Raw genomic sequence first — 19,998 nt, 5'->3', positions numbered from 1 at the left:
CTCCCACCTAAGCCTCTCAAAGTGCTGGCATTACAGGCGTGAGCCACCGTGCCCAGCCTACATAAGATTTTTTTCATATATCAGATTATTTTCTTTCCCTGGATTCCCTGATCCAGGATTTTTGGGGTGAAAGTCACTTGGTACATGTTGCCAAATTGCTTTACTGCAGAGTTACACCAGCTCCATGCCATCCGTAGTTCATGAGCACATGTGGGGTGTTCCAGGGAAATAGGGACTCACTTGGCTTGGCAGGAGCAGAGTAGGGAGAAGGAGATTAAGGCTACTTCGCAGAGGAAGTGGATACCACGCTAAGGAATTTGGAAGCTTATTCTAGATCAGGGTGTACAACTTTTTCTATAAAGACCCAGATAGTAAGTATTTTAGGCTTTTGCTTGTTACACAGTGCAGGTCATACAGAGGAACCTCTTTGTCTCTGTCATTGTAATGTGAAAGTAGCCATAGACAATACAAAAATAGCTGTGGCCATGTGCCAATAAAACTTTATTTGCAAAAACAGAAAGTGGGCTGGGCGTGGTGGCTCACGCCTGTAATCCAGCACTTTGGGAGGCTCAGGAGGGTGGCTCACCTGAAGACAGGAGTTCAAGACCAGCCTGGCCAACATGATGAAACCCTTTCTCTACTAAAAATACAAAAAAATTAGCTGGGCATGGTGGTGGGTGCCTATAATCCCAGCTACTCAGGAGGCTAAGGCAGGAGAATCACTTTAACCCAGGAGGTGGAGGTTGCAGTGAGCCGAGATCATGCCAGTGCACTCCAGCCTGGGTGATAAGAGTGAAACTCTGTCTCAAAAAAAAAAAAAAACAAAGTGAACAGAGTTTGGTCCTGAGACTGTAGTTTCTAATTCTTGTTCTAGGATGGCTTTCAAACTATTTTGGATTCCAACCCACAGTAAGAAATGTATTTTATATCATGACCCAGTACATACATACATGTATGCGTGTGCATGTTAAACTGAAACAAAAGTTTTATTTAAAAAAATAAATAAAACGAAGCCTCCACTAGCTTCTCTAACATCGTGTGATAAGCTTTTGTATTTTCTACTCTGTGCTGTTTTTGGTACTGTTGTTTTGTTTTGGTTTCATTTGGTGTTGGTTTTAAGATGCTACTTGCAACCCACCAGCTTGATTTCATGATCCACTAATGGAACATGATCTACAATTTGAAAAAACACTAAAAGTCAATGGGGAGATCCTTTAAAGTTTTCTGAGTGGAAAAGTGACCTAATCCCTGAATAAGTTTAGGAAGTGGACATTGCTGCGTGTGGTTTATATAGGTGCCCCAAAGATAATTAGAACTGTGGTATCAATATTAGAGTCACTACTTCCTGTACTTTGATCATCAATCAAAATGATCAAAATCAAAAGCTCAGAGCTATGTGTCGTTTGCCATCTTCCATTTTCTCCTGAGTTGGAAATTCTGTTTTGTGCTTGGCTACTGGATTGGTTCTTCCAGTCATTGCACACATGTGCTTATTCCCTTCCACTGCTGCTCAGGTTATGTGAAATTACCTCCAGAGAAATTTGCACCTAAGAAACAGGGCGATGGTGGTAAGGACCTCCCCACGGAAGCAAAGAAGCTGCAGCTGAATTCTGCAGAGGAGCTCTATGCTGAGATCCGAGATAAGAACTTCAACGCGGTGGGCTCTGTGCTCAGCAAGAAAGCAAAGATCATCTCTGCAGCATTCGAGGTGAGGCAAGTTTTGGGTGTCATTCTGCAACTCTGGGTCTCAGGTAGATGCCCACCCCTGAGGGGAATAAGAGCTCCAAAAATATGTAGCCATTAAACCAGGCTTCAATGCAACTTTTCTCATCTTCAGTAACTGCAAATTCAGTATTGGAAGATCCGAGGTTTTCCTTCATTTTAAACTTTCTCAGACCCGTGTTGTGTAAAGTTCTTTTTGTGTGGAGGGTAGGTGGAGGCGCAAGTGTGTGCAGTTTACAGACTTCCATCATAAACATTTGCTTTATCGTCTTTTAAATTATTTCCTACCTTGCCTAAGACGAAGCCATCTGTACTATAAATAAAGGATCCTCTATAATAGAACTTGTGGTTCATGCTGAAAGCTCAAGTTTAGCCAGTGTGACTGTGGCAGGGGAACTCAGCACGTGTGGCAGGTGATAATGAGACTGAAATCCCCAGCAACCCAGAGCTTTGAAATTGGTGGCTTCATTATCACCTTCCTGCCTGCTCTTGCCCGTTCACTAGTTTATTCTTGCCCAGGCTCCTTTTTGAAATGTGGGAATTCAACAAGATCATAAAGTCTGAATATTTCGACTTTGGAAACATAAGTGGGAAGTTTTTGAAAATGGATTTTTCACTGAGTATGTAGTTCTAGACTTTTTTTTGACAGGGTCTCACTTTGTCTCCCAGGATGGATGTAGTGTTACAATCACGGCTTACTGGAGCTGCTACCTCCCAGGCTCAAGCAATCCTCCCACCTCAGCCTCCAGAGTAGCTGGGACCACAGGCACATGCCATCATGCCCGGCAGAGTTTTTTGTTGTTTTTTTTTCTGTAGAGATGGGAACTTCCTGCGTTGCCCAGGCTGGCTTGGAACTAGGCCATGTAATTCCATATTTTATCTTTCTCAGGAATTATATTCATTAATTGATTTTCATATTTCTGAAGTTACTTTTGGTTTAAGTTATTAAATTTTGCCAAAAAATATTATCATCACCAAGCTAGGTTCGCTTTGTTCATAGACTATACTCAAGACTAAGGTTCAGGCCAAGCACAGTGGCTCATGCCTGTCATCCCAGCACTGTTGGAGGCTGAGGCAGGAGGATCGCTTGAGCCCAGAAGTTCTAGACCAGCCTGGGCAACACAGCAAGACACTGTCTCTACAAAACTTTTTTTTTAACTAGCTGGGCAGTGTTGTGTGCCTGTAATCCCAGCTCCTCGGGAGGCTGAGGTAGGAGCCTAGGAGGTGGAGGCTGCAGTGAGCTGTGATGACACCACTGCACTCCAGCCTGGGCGACAGAGACCCTGTCTCAACATCAAATAAAAGACTGAGGGTCAACAGAAAAAATGGATTTTTTTCTGTTACATAGGAAACTTTTCCTCTTTATGGTACCCTCTAAACATAATTTTTTGTCTTAGTTTTTTACTCAGAAATTTGTATGGTTTATATAATACTATCTTTCACCAATACTCAGATGTCCACAAAATATTGACACAGTGTTTGAGCTGGTACATTGGAAGACAGACTCTGAGGCATTTGCTTCTCTAAAGAAGTGCTAATTCAGGAGACAGACACCATGAACTCTATTATTTCAGTGATATATATACTTTTCTGTTTTTTTATGTAATGTTAGAGCTGTGTTTACCCTGATTTATTTGTATTCCATTCTCCCTTTCTCATTAATATAAATGAAACATCCTCTGAACAATACAAAAAACAGAGCACTTAAAATATCAACCGGGCGTGGTGGCGCATGCCTGTAATCCTAACACTTTGGGAGGCCAAGGTGGGTGGATCACCTGAGGTCAGGAGTTCGAGACCAGCCTGACCAATATAGTGAAACCCTGTCTCTACTAAAAATACAAAAATTAGTTGGGCATGGTGGTGGGCACCTGTAATCCCAGCTACTGGAGAGGCTGAGGCATGAGAATCACTTGAACCTGAGAGGCGGAGGTTGCAGTGAGCCGAGATTGTGCCGCTGCATTCCAGCCTGGGCAACAGAGCGAGAGTCCTTCTCAAAAAAATTAAATAAATAAACTATCTTCCCTGCTTGAGGCACTGCTCTCTTGTTTATTTCAGGAAAGACACAATGCTAAGACCGTGGGGGAGATCAAGCAGTTTGTTTCACAGTTGCCCCACATGCAGGCGGCAAGGGGCTCGCTTGCAAACCATACCTCAATTGCAGAATTGATCAAAGATGTCACTAGTGAGTATCCTTTGTAATGATTGTTTCAGTCTGGGGCTACTTGCACATACAACGTTTGACACCTAGGTAGGTCATCAACACCACAATACCTCTTTGGGAGAGTCAGCTCTGTCTTAATACAACGTGTTCTTCTCAGTGTTAATGAAGTGTACATACGTTAATAGTTAAGAATATTCCAGGCGGGGCATGGTGGCTCATGCCTGTAATCCCAGCACTTCGGGAGGCCAAGACAGGCAGATCACTTGAGGTCAGGAGTTTGAGACCAGTCTGGCCAACATGATGAAACCCCATCTCTACTACAAATACAAAAATTAGCCACGCACAGTGGTATGCATTTGTAGTCCCAGCTACTTGGGAGGCTGAGGCAGGAGAATCACTTGAACCCGGAAGGTGGAGGTTGCAGTGAGCCGAGATCACACCACTGCACTCTAGCCTGGGTGACAGAGTGAGACTCCATCTCAAAAAAACAAAACAAAAACAAAGAATGTTCCATTTGTTGGCCAGGCATGATGGCTTACACCTGTAACCCCAGCATTTTGGGAGGCTGAGGCAGGCAGATCATTTGAGTCCAGGAATTCAAGACCAGCTTGGGCAACATGGCAAAACCCTATCTCTACTAAAAATACAAACTTAGCTGGGCATGGTGGCACATGCCTGTAGTTACAGCTACTCAGGAGGTTGAGGCATGAGAATCACTTGAACCCTGGAGGCAAAGGTTACGGTGAGCTGAGATCACGCCACTGCACTCCAGCCTGGGTGAGTGAGACTCCATTAAAAAAAAAAAAAAAGTCTGGGCGCGGTGGCTCATGCCTGTAATCCCACCGCTTTGGGAGGCCGAGGCGGGTGGATCGCCTGAGGTCAGGCATTTGAGACCAGCCTGGCCAACATAGTGAAACACCATCTGTACTAAAAATACAAAAATTAGCCGGGTGTGGTGGCGGGCACCTGTAATCCAAGCTACTCGGGAGACTGAGGCAGGAGAATTGCTTGAACCGGGAGGCAGAGGTTGCAGTGAGCCAAGATTGCACCACTGCACTCCAGCCTGGGCGACAGAGCAGGACTCCATCTCGAAATAATGAAAGAAAGAAAGAGAGAGAGAAAGAGAGGAAGGGTCCATTTGTTAACTCAAATTTTTTCATTATTTATATGAAAAATATTTGGAATGTAGATAAGAGAAAAAAATTATCCATAAGTTTGCCATCATAATTTGAGATGGTTAATTTTTTTAGTCTAGCTTTTTTCCTTTTTTTTTTTTTTGAGACAGAGTTTTACTCTTGTTGCCCAGGCTGGAGTGCAATGGCACAATCTCAGCTCACCGCAACCTCCGCCTCCCTGGTTCAAGCGATTCTCTTGCCTCAGCCTCCCAAGTAGCTGAGATTACAGGCACATGCCCCCACGCCCGGCTTATTTTGTATTTTTACTAGAGATGGTGTTTCACCATGTTGGTCAGGCTGGTCTCAAACTCCCAACCTCAGGTGATCCACCTGCCTCGGCTCCCAAAGTGCTGGGATTACAGGCATGAGCCACCGCGGCCAGTGGCTTTTTTCCTTTTTTGAAGGATTACTTACTGGCACATGTTCTTCCCTTGAATACTCTGTGCAGAATTGGTACAAAGAGTATATGTTGAGTATTTTGAAAGAGCTCAGAAGACGTCTATTAAAGCAGACATGAATTTGTTCATTACAACACAGGGCTGTAAAAGCTGAGTCGGAGATTGTTTTATGAAGTATACTTCGAATCTTAACTAAATCACAGTTATTGGAAAATCAGTCCTTTGTTTCCCTGTTCATAGGAGTGGAAACCAGTTGAAATTGGGTTGAACTTAATGATGAAAATGAAATGTTCTTGAGAAATTAGCTTTCATTCATTACTGACGCTCATTCTGGGGTCTGTACTGAAATCCCAAGGAAACAAAAGGGTGCACTTGTCAACTATATCTAGTGTAACTTAGGAGTGCAGAGGCCTAGGGTTTCCTAAAAGATTTTCTTCAGGTGATGACTTGAACTTATTGCTTGCTTGCTTTTTTGCATGATGTCTGGTTTCTTTTCTTTTGAGACAGAGTCTTGCTCTGTTGCCCAGGCTGGAGAGCAATGGTGTGATCTTGGCTCACTGTAACCTCTGCCTCCCCGCCTCAAGTGATTCTTGTGCCTTAGCCTCCCGAGTAGCTGGGACTACAGGTGTGTGCCACCATACCCAGCTAATTTTTGTGTTTTTGGTAGAGATGGGGTTTGGCCATGTTGGTCAGGCTGGTCTTGAACTCCTGGCCTGAAGTGATCCACCCACCCCGGCCCCCTACAGTGCTGAGATTACAGGTGTGAGCCACCATGCCCAGCCACATGTCTAGTTTCTGAATTGTGCTCTGTGTATAAAAGCATGCCACTCAAGTAAATTAACATTTAATTTCTAAGTTGCAAATTTGCTAATTTCATTTTAGCTTCTGAAGACTTCTTTGATAAATTAACCGTGGAACAGGAGTTTATGTCTGGAATAGACACTGATAAGGTATGTGGCCAAAAAACCTCTTTAACAAGTAATTGAAAGCTTATTAAACCTCAGATTATAGCCAGAAAACCAACTGCTTTGATTCCCATGCTTTGCCTAATTTTTTTTTTTTTTGAGACGGAGTCTCACTCTGTCGCCCAGCTCGCTCTGTTGCCCAGGCTGGTGTGCAGTGGCACGATCTCTGCTCACTGCAAGCTCTGCCTCCCGGGTTGACGCCATTCTCCTGCCTCAGCCTCCCGAGTGGCTGGGACTACAGGCGCCCACCACCACGCTCGGCTAATTTTTTGTATTTTTAATAGAGACAGGGTTTCACCATGTTAGCCAGGATGGTCTCGATCTCCTGACCTTGTGATCTGCCCACCTTGGCCTCCCAAAGTGCTAGGATTACAGGCGTGAGTCACTGCATCCAGCCACTTAAATATTTTTAAGAGCAAATGCAAAATGTGCAAGTGTAGATTTTATCAAGTAACAGATATTTAACATTATTCTGTGCAAGACACTTTCTGCCATACATGGCAAGATGAGACCCGGCCCCTAAAATCAAATCTTTTTAAGACTGTATTAGATAAATTAAGGTATTTGCTCTTTTGAAAGAGTTTCTTATGTAACTCCTTTAAATAGCTCTATTAACAAATTTTAAATTATTCACTTTATGAAAATGCCTAACATAAAACAATTACTGATACTTCTTGCTAGATTAGTTGTTGATACTATTGAAATGGAGTAGGCATCTGGTAGCCTCTCAGAAGCGTGTCCTTAGAGACAGATGTGTCCAGACAGGCATATGGAGTGACCAGTTGTATTCTCAGCGGCCTTGGGCTCCAGTGACTTGGCCTGATCACTGGGTGTGTGTGTGTGTGTGTTTGTGTATGTGTGGTGGCCAGGGTGTGTATGTGGCTGGGGCTAGCAGAGCTATTTCGGGGAAGGGTTAGGGACTGTGGAAAAATAACTCATTTTCCCATGTATCTCCTTTATTGGACTTTGAAAAATAATAATAAACATCAAGTTAAGTTCCTAAACCAAGTATTGTGTGTGTGTGTGTGTGCGTGTGTGTGTGTGTGTGTGTATGTATATGTAAATGTATATGTATATGTATGCTACTTTATTTCTAGGTCAACAATTACATTGAGGATTGTATCGCCCAAAAGCACTCGTTGAGCAAAGTGTTAAGACTAGTTTGTCTCCAATCCGTGTGTAACAGTGGGCTCAAGCAAAAAGTTTTGGATTATTACAAAAGAGAGATTCTCCAGGTGAGTGTATTTTTAAATTATTAATTTTCCAAGGGCTACAGCATCTTTTTAAAAAATACTTAATTGGCCGGGCACAGTGGCTTATGCCTGTAATCCCAGCACTTTGGGAGGCTGAAGCTGGTGGATCACTTGAGGTTAGGAGTTTGAGACCAGCCTGGACAACATAGTGAAACCCCCATCTCTACTAAAAATACAAAAATTAGCCAAGCATGGCAGCATGCACCTGTAGTCCCAGCTATTTGGGAGGATCAGGCAGGAGAATTGCTTGAACACAGGAGGCGGAGGTTACGGTGTGTCAAGATCACGCCCCTGCACTCCAGCCTGAGCAACAGAGTGAGACTCTGTCTCAAAAAATAATAATTAAAAATTTAAAATTAAAAAAAAGTAAAAAATACCAAGATGCCATTTTGGTATCTTGTTACCACTGTTGTATAAATTTTTTAACACTTAGAGGAATTGGTCTTGGTAGCCATCACTGTTTATGGTATTTGTGTGATAATAATAGCTAACAGGCTGGGCACAGTGGCTCACCTCTGTTATCCCAATATTTTGTGGGGCTGAGGCAGGAGGATCGCTGGAGGCCAAGACCAGCCTGGTAACATAGCAAGACCCTGTCTCTACAAAAAAAATACAAAAATTAACCAGGCGTGGTGGCTGTGTCTGCAGTCCCAGCTACCCAGGAGGCTGAGTTAGAAGGATTGCTTGAGCCCAGGAGTCCAAAACCAGCCTGGGCAACATAGCTTTTTTACAAAAAGTAAAAAATAATAATAGGTAACATTTATTGAAAATTTACTATGTGCTAGGATCTATTGGAAAAACTTTATGTGTATTCATTTGTTTCATCTTCACAATACTTCCTTGTTAACTGTAGTTACCATAACAACAACAAATATTCACAACAGCCCTGTGAGTTAGATACTGCTATCTTCCCAGTTTTACGGATGAAAAACTGAGGGACAGACTAGTTTAGGTAACTCACTCAAGGTTACCTGGCTGGTAAGTGGCACAGCCAGTGGTAAACCAGGCAATTTGAGTGTAGCGCCCATGTTCTTAACTCGGCAATTATACCACAGAGGAAAAGAACTTTCTGCAAATTTCTGATGACAGTTGCTTAGCAGGTTTACTTAAATTAAGCCTGTGTTACTTATAATAAGGAAAAGGCCACTCTTGTTTTTGAAAAGTCTCCCCTTTGTTTGAAAATGACTCAGGTAGTATTTATTTGCTGTTACCAGTGACAATTAAATGCATTTTTATTAAAATTGAGTGCTCATTAATTTTTTGTTTTTGTCTTTTTTTAAGTTACGCATCCTTGTGTAAGAGTCAAATAATGCAGAATTACACAGAGCAAAATGTGAACGTCCCCTGTACCTTGCTCATACCCCAGTTTCCCTCCCCAGATGTGACCAGTGTCAGCAGTCTGGTTTGCTTCCTTCCAAACTCCATTCTTTGCATTTAGACAGAATGTTTCCATACACAGACTTCAGAGCGAGACTGGCTGGATCCAGGTTTCAGCTCTGCTCTTCACTAGCTGTGTGACCTTAGGCAGGTTATTTAAACATCTCTGTAAAATGAAGGTAATGATACCTACGTCATGGGGTTAGAGCCAGGATGACTGAGTTACTGTATGTAAGTGCTTAGACCAGAACAGTGCCCAGCTCATAGAAAGTATTTTACAAGTGTTGTCTACTTTTTAAAATTTATTTATTTTTTGAGACAGTATCTCACCCTGTTGCCCAGGGTGGAGTGCAGTGGCACAATCTTGGCTCACTGTAACCTCCTAGGTTCAAGCGATTCTCCTGCCTCAGCCTCCCAAGTAGCTGGGATTACAGGTACTTGCCACCAGGCCCAGCTAATTTTTGTATTTTTAGTAGAGAAAGGGTTTCACCATGTTGGCCGGGCTGGTCTCAAACTCCTGACCTCAAGTGATTTGCCCGTCTCGGCCTCCCAAAGTACTGGGATTACAGGTGTGAGCCACCGTGCCCAGACCTTGGCTACTTTTTAAAAATAGAAATAATATCCTACTCTACATATTATTGTTTTTTTAATATATTCTGGAGACCTGTCTTATCAGGATGTATACATATGCCTTGCTCTTTTTTAGAGCTAATTATATCCCTTATAAAAATACACTATCATTTATTTGATGCTAACTTAGATTGGGTCCATAAATTCTGACTTTAAAGTAAAAATTTTAAATTTCTCTTTGAAACAGCTGAATTAATAGTAACAGGCAAGCAGTTTTAGGACAAGTTTCATCCCTCCACCCTGTCCTCTGTGCCCATCCACTAACATTGCTGGACTTTGGTAACATGTCCTGCAGTACAAACCAAATTGATTTGTTGGAAGTGCCCTTCTTTGAAAATTGCAGAAATCCTTTTCCTGATCTGACATCAAGGCCAAATGACTTCCCTTGCAGACGTACGGCTATGAGCACATATTGACCTTACACAACCTGGAGAAAGCTGGCCTGCTGAAACCGCAGACAGGGGGCAGAAACAATTACCCAACTATACGGAAAACATTACGCCTCTGGATGGATGATGTTAACGAGCAAGTAAGCCACACTTCTCCACCTCGTCTCAGCTTAGGGACTGGTTAGATCGTCCAGGTGACAACACATGCTTCTGAACCTACACATCTGCCTTGCTTTCTAAAAACAATTTTCTAATGTTTTTGAAAAAGTAATGCATGCATATATTGTATCCATCAGAATCCTAGAAGGACACAGAGAATGCTCTTAAACTGGGGAGTTTCTGGAGAGTTTAATAAAGATGTGGGCTGGGCGCGGTGGCTCACGCCTGTAATCCCAGCACTTTGGGAGGCCGAGGCGGGCAGATCACTTGAGCTCAGGAGTTTGAGAACAGCCTGACTAACATGGGAAACCCCATCTCTACTAAAAATACAAAAATTAGCCCAGCATTGTGGTGTGTGTCTGTAATCCCATCTACTTGGGGGGCTGAGGCAGGAGAATCACTTGAACCTGGGAGGCGGGGGTTGTAGTGAGCTCAGATCACGCCATTGTACTCCAGTCTGGGCAACAGAGCAAGACTCTGTCTCAAAAAAAAAAAAAAAAGATATGGGGCAGGCTTGGTGGCTCATGCCTGTAATCCCAGTATATTGGGAGGCTGAAGTGTCAGATCGCTTGAGTCCAGGAGTTCGAGACCAGCCTGGGCAACATGGCAAAACCCTGTCTCTACAAAAAAAAAAGGCCAGTGGTGGTATGAGCCTTTAGTCCGAGAGGCTGTGGTTAGAGGATCACTGAGCCCAGGAGGCGGTTGCAGTGAACCGTGTTTGTGCCACTGCACTCCAGCCTGGGCTATACAGTAAGACTCTGTCTCAAATAAATAAAGATGTGGGAAGAGTGGAGACCAGTAAGAGGCAGTGCGGTGGGGAGCCCTTGCCAGCCACGGCCTGAAGGGCAAGGAGAGGGGAGTATTCCAGAAACTTGTCTTAGAACCTGGAGAGAAGAGCTGTGGTGGGGCCATCTGGTGAGGTGAGGGGTGAGGGGCCTCTGGCTGAGGGTACGGTCCACCTCCAGCAGAGGAGGCCGGCCAGTGACAACCTCGTCCTCACGCTGCTGCCCACTCTCCAGTTCACTCTGATGCTTTGCATTGGTCAGATCCAAAGAGAAGGCATTGGAGTGTGTTGGTGTGGGACCTACAGGTCCATCTCCGGGCATAGAGCATTGCGGAGAAGGGTGGAGAGTGTCTAAAGGAGCCAGTGGAGATGTCCATCACTCATAAACAAGCCAGCCATGGCTGGGCGCGGTGGCTCACACCTGTAATCCCAGCACTTTGGGAGGCCAAGGCAGGAGGATCACTTGAGGTCAGGAGTTCAAGACCAGCCTGGCCAACATGGTGAAACCCTGTCTCTACCAAAAAATACAAAAGTGATCAGGGCATGGTAGAGCATGCACCTGTAGGCCCAGCTGCTGTACTCAGGAGGCTGAGGTGGGAGGATCACTTGAGCCTGGGAGGTTGAGGCTACAGTGAGCTGAGATTGCACTGCTGCACTCCAGCATGGGCGACAGAATGAGACCCTATCTCAAAAAAAAAAAAAGAAAAAGAAAAAGCTATGCAAAAGCAGGGCCATCAGGTCCAAGTGAGTTTCCTTCCACAGTTTCCCCTCAGAGGCAGTCACTGTGGCCAGTTTTTTATCTATCCTTCCAGAATATTCTGTGCATATACATTTTTACATACAGAGTGCATATTCTCTACTGTTGGTCTCCAAAGTGGGGTGCACTTTGCTTTACATTTATTACTTATTCTAATGTTTCTAAACTTCAGTCTTTTTTGGTTTTTCATAAGGAACTTTATTAGGCTGCCTCTTGCGACAAAAGCTCATAACTAGACAGTCTACTCTGTCAGGAGCAAAATTAAATGATTTTTTCCCAGTGGGAAAATAGAGACCCTTAATGTCTAGAGTCTATCATGTACATATTAGTTCAGCTGTCTTCACTGTTCTGACCTTTCTGACTCTGGACCCACCCACCACTTAACAAAGGATCTTGAAGGGTCTTCTGTGATCTGCCCCTTCTTTTTAATTTTTCTAAATTGCTACGTAGTGGTTTTGAGGCTATACCTTATTTAATGATTTAACAGATTGCTATTGATAGAAATTCAGGTTGTTTCCAGTCTTTGCTATTACATGCAGTGTTGCAGTTAATACGTTTATACTTTGGTCTATTGTCTTTTGTTCTGCAAGCACCGCTGTAGGATTAATGCCTAAAAGTAGAATTGCTAAGTTCAAAGGTTATTGCACATCATTGCTCAGCTAGGGAGTGCCAAGTTCCCCCCAGTGTGTTTCATGCTGGCCGGACACGGTGGCTCAGGCCTGTAATCCCAACACTTTGGGAGGCCGAGGCAGGTGGATCACCTGAGGTCAGGAATTCAAGACCAGCCTGGCCAACATGGTGAAACCCTGTCTCTACTAAAAATACAAAAATGAGCCAGGAGTGGTGGTGCACACCTGTAATCCCAGCTCCTTGGGAGCCTGAGGCAGGAGAATTTCTTGAACTCGGAAGGCGGAGCTTGCAGTGAGCCGAGATTACACCACTGCACTCCAGCCTGGGCGACAGAGCCAGACTCTGTCTCAAAAAAAAAAAGTTTCATGCCAAACCAAATAATTTTTCATCTTCTGTACCTAGAGCTGCTTTGAGTGGCTTTTCAAGATTTAAGTCAAAATTGAAGCTCTGGCTGCTAAAAATTGAGCCCAGCTAGGGTGGATTAGAATGAGGCATGGCAGGGGTGGGGGTTGTATATCTTTAAATCCAAATCAAATTATTTTGGATTACGCAAAAGGCCACAGTCAGGTAGCTCTAAGTCTCTGTATCTATAGGGTTTTTGTTCTTTAATTATCTCACAGAACCCCACGGACATATCCTATGTGTACAGTGGGTATGCCCCGCTCAGTGTGCGGCTGGCCCAGCTGCTTTCCCGGCCTGGCTGGCGGAGCATCGAGGAGGTCCTCCGCATCCTCCCAGGGCCCCACTTTGAGGAGCGGCAGCCACTGCCCACAGGACTGCAGAAGAAACGTAAGTCCCAGTCCAGCGTCTACAGATAATTATGTACTGTTAGTGTGGTTTTCAGGTATTGTACAGTTGCTTTGTAAAATACTTAGTAAAGCACTTAGGAGTCAGAATTAAATATACCTCTTTTGTTCATTGCTAATGTATATAGTAAGCACTAAAATCGGATTATTCCCTGAGGGGTAGCAGCTTTCAACTTCTGTGTTGAGAATCTCAGGAGTTAGAAAAAACGTTGAGATCAAAATCAGTATTCTTAGGTTTCAGATGAACTGTCTGGATGAAGACACTTGTTTATTCTTATGAATGATAAAATGTTTGAAGAGGTGGGAAGAGAAGCATTAATAATAAATAGTTTTTAATTCTGAAATGTTAAATTTTAGGTCAACCAGGAGAAAACCGAGTGACTCTGATATTTTTCCTCGGGGGCGTAACCTTCGCTGAAATTGCTGCCCTGCGATTTCTCTCCCAATTGGAAGATGGAGGTACAGAATATGTCATTGCCACCACTAAACTAATGAATGGAACCAGTTGGATAGAGGCTCTGATGGAAAAACCTTTCTAGGATGTGCAGAGGAGACTTAACAAGTATACTGCAGAATAAACTGCCTCTTCGAAGAAGTTGCTGAAAGGAAGTAAAACCCCATAGAAGAAACATGGGAATACAGAATATATTCTGGGGTGAGCTTCTTAAATTATACTACTGTTTACTGCTTTCTCCTTCTCTTTTGTATTCCTTTTTTTTTTTTTTTCCTTTGAGACGGAGTCTTGCTCTGTCACCCAGACTAGAGTGCAGTGGCATGGTCTCACCTCACTGCAACCTCCACCTCCTGGGTTCAAGCAATTCTCCTGCCTCAGCCTCCTGAGTAACTGGGACTACAGGTGTGCACCACCACACCCGGCTAATTTTTGTATTTTTAGTAGAGTGGTGTTTCACCATGTTGGCCAGGCTGGTCTCAAACTCCTGACCTCAGGTGATCCACCTGCCTCGGCCTCCCACAGTGCTGGGATTACAGGCCTGAGCCACCGTGCCCGGCCCCTAATCTGCTGAAGAAAGAATAGAAGAAAATCAGCCTGAGTAAAAGCAGCACTGGTTTTGAGTTTTCTAAGCTCAGGGTCTTCATTAGAGACCTCTGGAAATACATTAAGGATGATGGGGGTAGATAATCCATTCAGCCAGACAAATGGGGCCAGCTCTTAAAATAAGAAAGCTGAGACTGAGGAAGTGAAACTGAAAATAAAAAGAGAAGGTCCATCCTTTAATCCCCAGTGCTAAATTTCTTCAAGGCGCATCAGGCCTAGGACAGTGGTTAAGTGTTGGGAGCTGGAGATCATTTTATCACTGAGTTGAGATTTCTTTTTCCTGCAGAGTATGGGAGATTGTATTTAGGGTCATCAGTCGCTGTCGCAGCTGATCACTAAGGCAAGTTTGCTTCCTTCTACTTCTTACAAAGCAAGAAGTTTAGGGGAGCTTCTTGCCCAGAAACAAAGTTTATGCTCTATGTGATCAGCTACATCTCTTTAGGTTCCATACTTAGCAGGGGCTTTTGACATGGAAGAATGTGGTAATTGGGGAGCAGCCTTCTGAGAATTCAGCCTTTGAAATAATTCAAAGACAGTTTCTTAGCACACACGTTAACTCCAGACACAGCAGTGGTGGATGCCTCCATTGAGGTTTCCGTTTTCTCTTCTGTCCATCAAGGGCCCAGCATCCAACTGGTCCCACAGTGAGCAGGGGCAACTCTTGCTTCTTCAGCATCTGGCCACTTCATTTCCGTGGTAACTGCCACGTGTACTTTTCTAGCAGTCTGTGGCCACTCCGTACTCAGCTGAAAACACTTTGTTTCAGCCCCCTCTCTGGTGACCTCAGCCTTCTCCAGGTGTATCTCTTGATGCTCTTGGAGACCAGCAGCCACAGCTGCTGCTACTCCTGCAGGAGACTGTCAGGCTGTGGTGGGGCGCAGGGATGTTGGAGGAGAAGTTGGAAATCCGTGTGTTCCCTGCCTCTCTGCTGCTCCATCTCAGCTTCTGGAGGAGTTAAGGCACCAAGGGCACCAAGTCAGGTTGGCGGCTTTGCTGCCCTTGCCCAAGCCTCCAGCAAAACTAGCTGGTCCCCTGCTTTGCTGGGTCCCAGCCAGGTGTGGTTTTGGTTGTTGATTAGTAACCACACATTGTTTTTCCCCACCTGTTTCGTTAGTGGAGTTTTGTTTTGTTTTGTTTTTGTTTGTTTGTTTGTTTGAGACAGAGTCTCACGCTCTTTCCAGGCTGGAGTGCAGTGGTGTGATGTTGGCTCACTGCAACCTCCACTTCCTGGGTTCAGATGATTCTCGTGCCTCAGCCCCCTGAGTAGCTGGGATTACAGATGTGCATCAGCACACCTGGCTAATTTTTGTATTTTTAGTAGAGACGGGGTTTCACCATGTTGGCCAGGCTGGTCTCGAACTCCTGACCTCAGGTGATTGGCCCACCTTGGCCTCCCCAAGTGCTGGGATTATAGGTGTGAGCCACTGTGCCCAGCCCATTAGTGGAGTTCTGATGGGCACGGTAAATATTATTAATGAAAGAGAAATTCTGTATACTTTTAAAACAATATCTTTAATAAAAGAATGAAGGGTGGCAGAGATAATAATTGAAAGATTAGTTTCTCATGGAATTAATTTGGCCTTGATATTCAGTATTTGGAAACGTCTTAAAGAAAACCATTTTCATTGTAGAAAATCCTTTTTCAAATACTTGTTATATCCCAGGGAGATTAGTTTATACCTTCCACCTCCGGCAGTCATCAGCTGCTTTAGAGAACGAAATCCACCCTGCCCCTCCATGTTTTTGGTTCCTGGGGCTTAATTCAAGTCTGGTCAAGTCTCCCTGGCTGGGGATTCTGTCCTGGGAACAGATACTCAGTTGTAGTCTCATGTGTCTGCACTCACCCAAGACACTATATACTTGCTTGCTCAGAGCATAGTTAGGTCAGCTCCTAAAAATGCATTCAGCAGAAGACTGAAAAACTTCAATTGCTTCATTTGTATGCAAATAGAAAATGGTAGATAATTATATATTACACGCCTTTGTGTAAGTTCATTTAATACTTGAAGCAGTCTTTGTCTCAAAAGAGTATGCCCTTACTGAGAAAGGATATGTGAATGGTACATTTATTGTTGGGGAGAGTGGATTGTTTACATCATGTCTGGACTTTTGTCTAGTTGGGTAGACAGTTCTACACCAGCAGCCCCCTTAATAAAGAAGTCTACACAGACACTGTTTTGTGTCTTGCTATACAGTGTTGAATTCTAACCAACAGAGAATTAAGTATTTTGTTAATTGTGGAGCAAAAGAGTAATGGTTGAAAGAGGGATGATTTAAAACAGCACATTTAATTCTCAGAGAAAACTGGGACAGTCTTATTGTGAGTTCTATTCCATTCAGATCTGCCCTCACTGGAAATGGATTATGATTAAGCATGATGTGTTGGTCGGTCTTGTTCTCAGTTGTACACTAAAGACCAGCCTGTCACCAGGAGGAAGTGTTTGTATTGAGCAGAGTTTAATTCAAGAAGAAATTTTTTTTTTGAGATGAGGTCTTATTCTGTGCCCAGGCTGGAGTGCAGTGGCACAATCATAGCTCACTGCAGCCTTGAACTTCTGGGCTCAAGCAGTCCTCCTGCCTCAGTCTCACGAGTAGCTGGGACTATAGGAAAGCACCACCACACCCAGCAATTTTTTTTTCTTCCTTTTAGAGACAGGGTCTATGTTGCTCAAACTCCTGGCCTCAAGAGAAATAATTCTTTTTTTCTTTTTTATTAAATTTATTATCTTTTTAATTTTCTGTAGAGACGGATCTCACTGTGTTGGCCAGGGTGGTCTCGAACTCCTAGCTTTAAGCAGCCCTCCTGCCTCAGCCCCACAAAGTGTTGGGATTATGGGTGTGAGTCACCACACCAGCTGAAATACTCTTTTTAAAATATCAAAATGAACTGGATGTCTAAAGCAGACAGTAAGAGGGACTATGATAAAGATGGTGAGGCAAAAAATGCAGACATCACATAGATGATCTTCCTTAGACTGAATTTATTGTAGTCTGATATATTCAGTCATGTGGTTTAATGATGACATCCTATAGAAAATAGAGGATACCTTTTTTGTCAGACAACAGAAGAAAAAGGCAGTTATTTAAAATTTCTCAGATTCTTTTATTTCTAAATGGATTAGTGTGAATTTCAAGCCACACAGTGATTCTTAGCTTAAGTTACTCCGTTGCTGTCAAACACCCAAAATCGGGCGGTAACAAGGGGCCGCAAAGGCTAGAACACTTAACTGCCTGGAGACATCCATTTGAAGGATGTGAGAGTTAAAAGGGAACAGAATCAGGCCTATTTTTAATAGCCTGTCTGTTTCATCCATTATTTTGGTGTGGAGGAGGGTATAAATCTCAGCTGTACTCCGTTTCCACTAGGTAGGACACGGAAGATGACCAGTTCTCTGGGGGAGTAATTACTACTCACTGGCTTCCTGAGCAGCTTGATAATGTTCTGCTCCTGTTTTCAGCCTCACTGTGGCCAAGGCAATAATTTGATAATAAGAGATCCTGATTAAATTAAGGAGCCATTTGCTTCTGAACGATGATGTTGATAAAAGGGTTGATGTCCACACTGCCTGCCCTTTTCAAAGGTCAGAAAACAGTCTTGAACTAAAAACTACTGCAACAAGCAAAATAATCAGAAGCAGCATAGTTTATGCTTTCGTTTCCTTTGTTGTTGCATCTGGGAAAGTGTCTGTTCTTTGCAGAAATCCTCCCTGGCTCCTTTTGCCTCACATTGTGAGGAGGTGAAATTGGAAGTGTCCCATTGGGAAGGTATCTGCATAATGAGTCTGTAAGCTGCAAAACTCTGTAAATCGGAATCAAGCACTCAGGAGATCTCGGTCACTTAAGCTTGGTTCTCACACTCGTGCATGCTTGCACTTGCATGTTTTTTAAGACAACAGTTTTTGCTTTAGTAGTTGGGCGGTCGCAAGTCAACACTGTCCAGTGGTTCTTCTGGTGCCCAGACTCGGAGGAGATGGGACTGCTCTCAATGTGTTTGTTAGAAACGAAACTATTGGCACTATAACCCCATAACCCCTTACAATGTTCAGAAAAAAACAAGAAGGGGCTTGAAATACCCACTAGTGTACCGCCTGCTCAGCCCATCTGGGTCTGTGAAACCACATCTGAGCCCTGTGGGCTGTGGTGGAGACACAGGCGGAGGGCGGGCAGGGTTGCCAGCGCCCCGCCTGGGCTGAGAACGCCTGTGCGCAGCTCCCTGAGAGATCGGGGACCACGCGGAGGTTGTAATTGGTCTCTAGACCACACCTAGTTGTTGAGTGCTGCTGCCTGAAAAATCTCAGTTCTGCCGAGATCGCAGAATACACACAAGCTACCTTTGGGCACCAGAGCAGACGGAACCGCGGAGCTTCAGGGTGGAAGAGTCGTGGAAACTTTGCCAAGTAAGTGAGGTGGGAAGAGAAGGAAGCCAGTGCTTGACACTGTGGGGAGTGGCTGGGCAAAGCAGCATTGGAGGTGCTGTAGGGTTCCTACTGTCTGATGAGCTAGTGTGGGGTTCTTACTGTCTGATGCCGTCTCTGGTGTAAGTTAGCAGGGCTGGGGCAGATGCACAGAGCACGGTGGGGGAGGTGAGCCTAGGATCGGATTGATGCCCACCCACCACCTGGCACCCTGCAGTCCCAGCTGGCCAGAAGGCAAGCATGCCGGACCACAAAGCAAAGATCCTCCAGCTCTGCTGCTGGCAAGCCTCGGGGCCAGGGGACTCACAGAAGGGCAGGTTTGGGCCTGTGCCTTCCTCGTGCCCAAATGGGTCTGTCTCCCCTTCCCCTTCCAGCCAGGGCCGCAGCTGGGGCTGCAGCTTGGGTGACGGGAAAAGAAAGCTTTACTCCACCAGCCCATTAGCGGCACTCACAGCATTAAAAATGCAGGAAGTGGTGGGAGGAGCGGGCCGGGGAGGAAAACTCATGCAGCTGCGGGGCGCGGGGAAGAGCCGGGCTTCTGCCTCCTCAGCCCGGATCAGAGCCGAAGAACGAGGGCAGTTTGGGCTGAGAAGGATTCTCCAGTGCAACCGAGAAGCCAGCGTCCAGGAGGCTGTTGGGGAGGTCGGCACTGTGGGCTTCCTGGCCTTCGTTTGCTGTTTCGAGGGCCAGGACCTCGGGTGTTCCCATCCGCCCCTCTGGGACGGCGCCAGCCCGGCAGGTCGCCGACCGTCCCGGGGCTCCCGCGCAGCGCGATGCCGGCCTCGTCCACCGTCCACGTGCTGCAGCTGCTGCGGGAGCTGCTCGCCTTCGTGCTCCTCAGCTACACTGTGCTCATCGGGGCGCTGCTGCTGGCCGGCTGGACCACTTACTTCCTGGTGCTGAAGTGACAGCGCCGCCGCCGCGCCCGCCCCGCCTCCCTCCCGGCCCCGCCTCCCTCCCGGCCCCGCCTCCCTCCCGGCCCCGCCTCCCTCCCGGCCCCGCCTCCCTCCCGGCCCCGCCTCCCTCCCGGCCCCGCCTCCCTCCCGGCCCCGCCTCCCTCCCGGCCCCGCCTCCCGCCCGGCCCCGCCTCCCGCCCGGCCCCGCCTCCCGCCCGGCCCCGCCTCCCGCCCGGCCCCGCCTCCCGCCCGGCCCCGCCTCCCGCCCGGCCCCGCCTCCCGCCCGGCCCCGCCTCCCGCCCGGCCCCGCCTCCGTAACTCACCAGGGAATTCCCTTCAAGCCGTGGCCGGAACTGAGTCCCCGCCCACCCTCCAGCGTCACGGCGCCCGACCCACCTCCGCGTCCTCAGGCCCTGTATAT

The 19,998-nt window shown here is 45.7% G+C and overlaps 2 protein-coding genes across 3 annotated transcripts in view; both read left to right on the top strand.

The window, feature by feature from the left end:
• VPS33A (VPS33A core subunit of CORVET and HOPS complexes) overlaps positions 1 to 16,438 on the top strand; it is a 36,634-nt gene extending 20,196 nt beyond the window's left edge. For both annotated transcript variants that reach the window (XM_054441837.2, XM_054441838.2), the window contains exons 7-13: positions 1,515 to 1,708; positions 3,781 to 3,907; positions 6,342 to 6,409; positions 7,522 to 7,659; positions 10,076 to 10,213; positions 13,024 to 13,192; positions 13,567 to 16,438. In XM_054441837.2, the coding sequence (XP_054297812.1) occupies positions 1,515 to 1,708; positions 3,781 to 3,907; positions 6,342 to 6,409; positions 7,522 to 7,659; positions 10,076 to 10,213; positions 13,024 to 13,192; positions 13,567 to 13,748 (1,016 nt within the window). In that variant the 3' untranslated portion in view covers positions 13,749 to 16,438. The remainder of the gene's footprint in view (positions 1 to 1,514; positions 1,709 to 3,780; positions 3,908 to 6,341; positions 6,410 to 7,521; positions 7,660 to 10,075; positions 10,214 to 13,023; positions 13,193 to 13,566) is intronic.
• Positions 16,439 to 16,528: 90 nt separating this feature from the next.
• On the top strand, positions 16,529 to 19,712 carry LOC129009255 (uncharacterized). The gene is made up of 2 exons (XM_055019502.2): positions 16,529 to 18,663; positions 19,232 to 19,712. Exon 2 carries the CDS (start codon positions 19,455 to 19,457, stop codon positions 19,587 to 19,589), a length of 135 nt encoding a protein of 44 aa, XP_054875477.1. The 5' UTR covers positions 16,529 to 18,663; positions 19,232 to 19,454; the 3' UTR covers positions 19,590 to 19,712.
• Positions 19,713 to 19,998: the final 286 nt, after the last annotated feature.

Source organism: Pongo pygmaeus, chromosome 10, assembly GCF_028885625.2.
Source record: "Pongo pygmaeus isolate AG05252 chromosome 10, NHGRI_mPonPyg2-v2.0_pri, whole genome shotgun sequence".
Lineage (NCBI taxonomy): Eukaryota > Metazoa > Chordata > Mammalia > Primates > Hominidae > Pongo > Pongo pygmaeus.
This window is presented reverse-complemented; position numbering and strand designations above follow the sequence as displayed.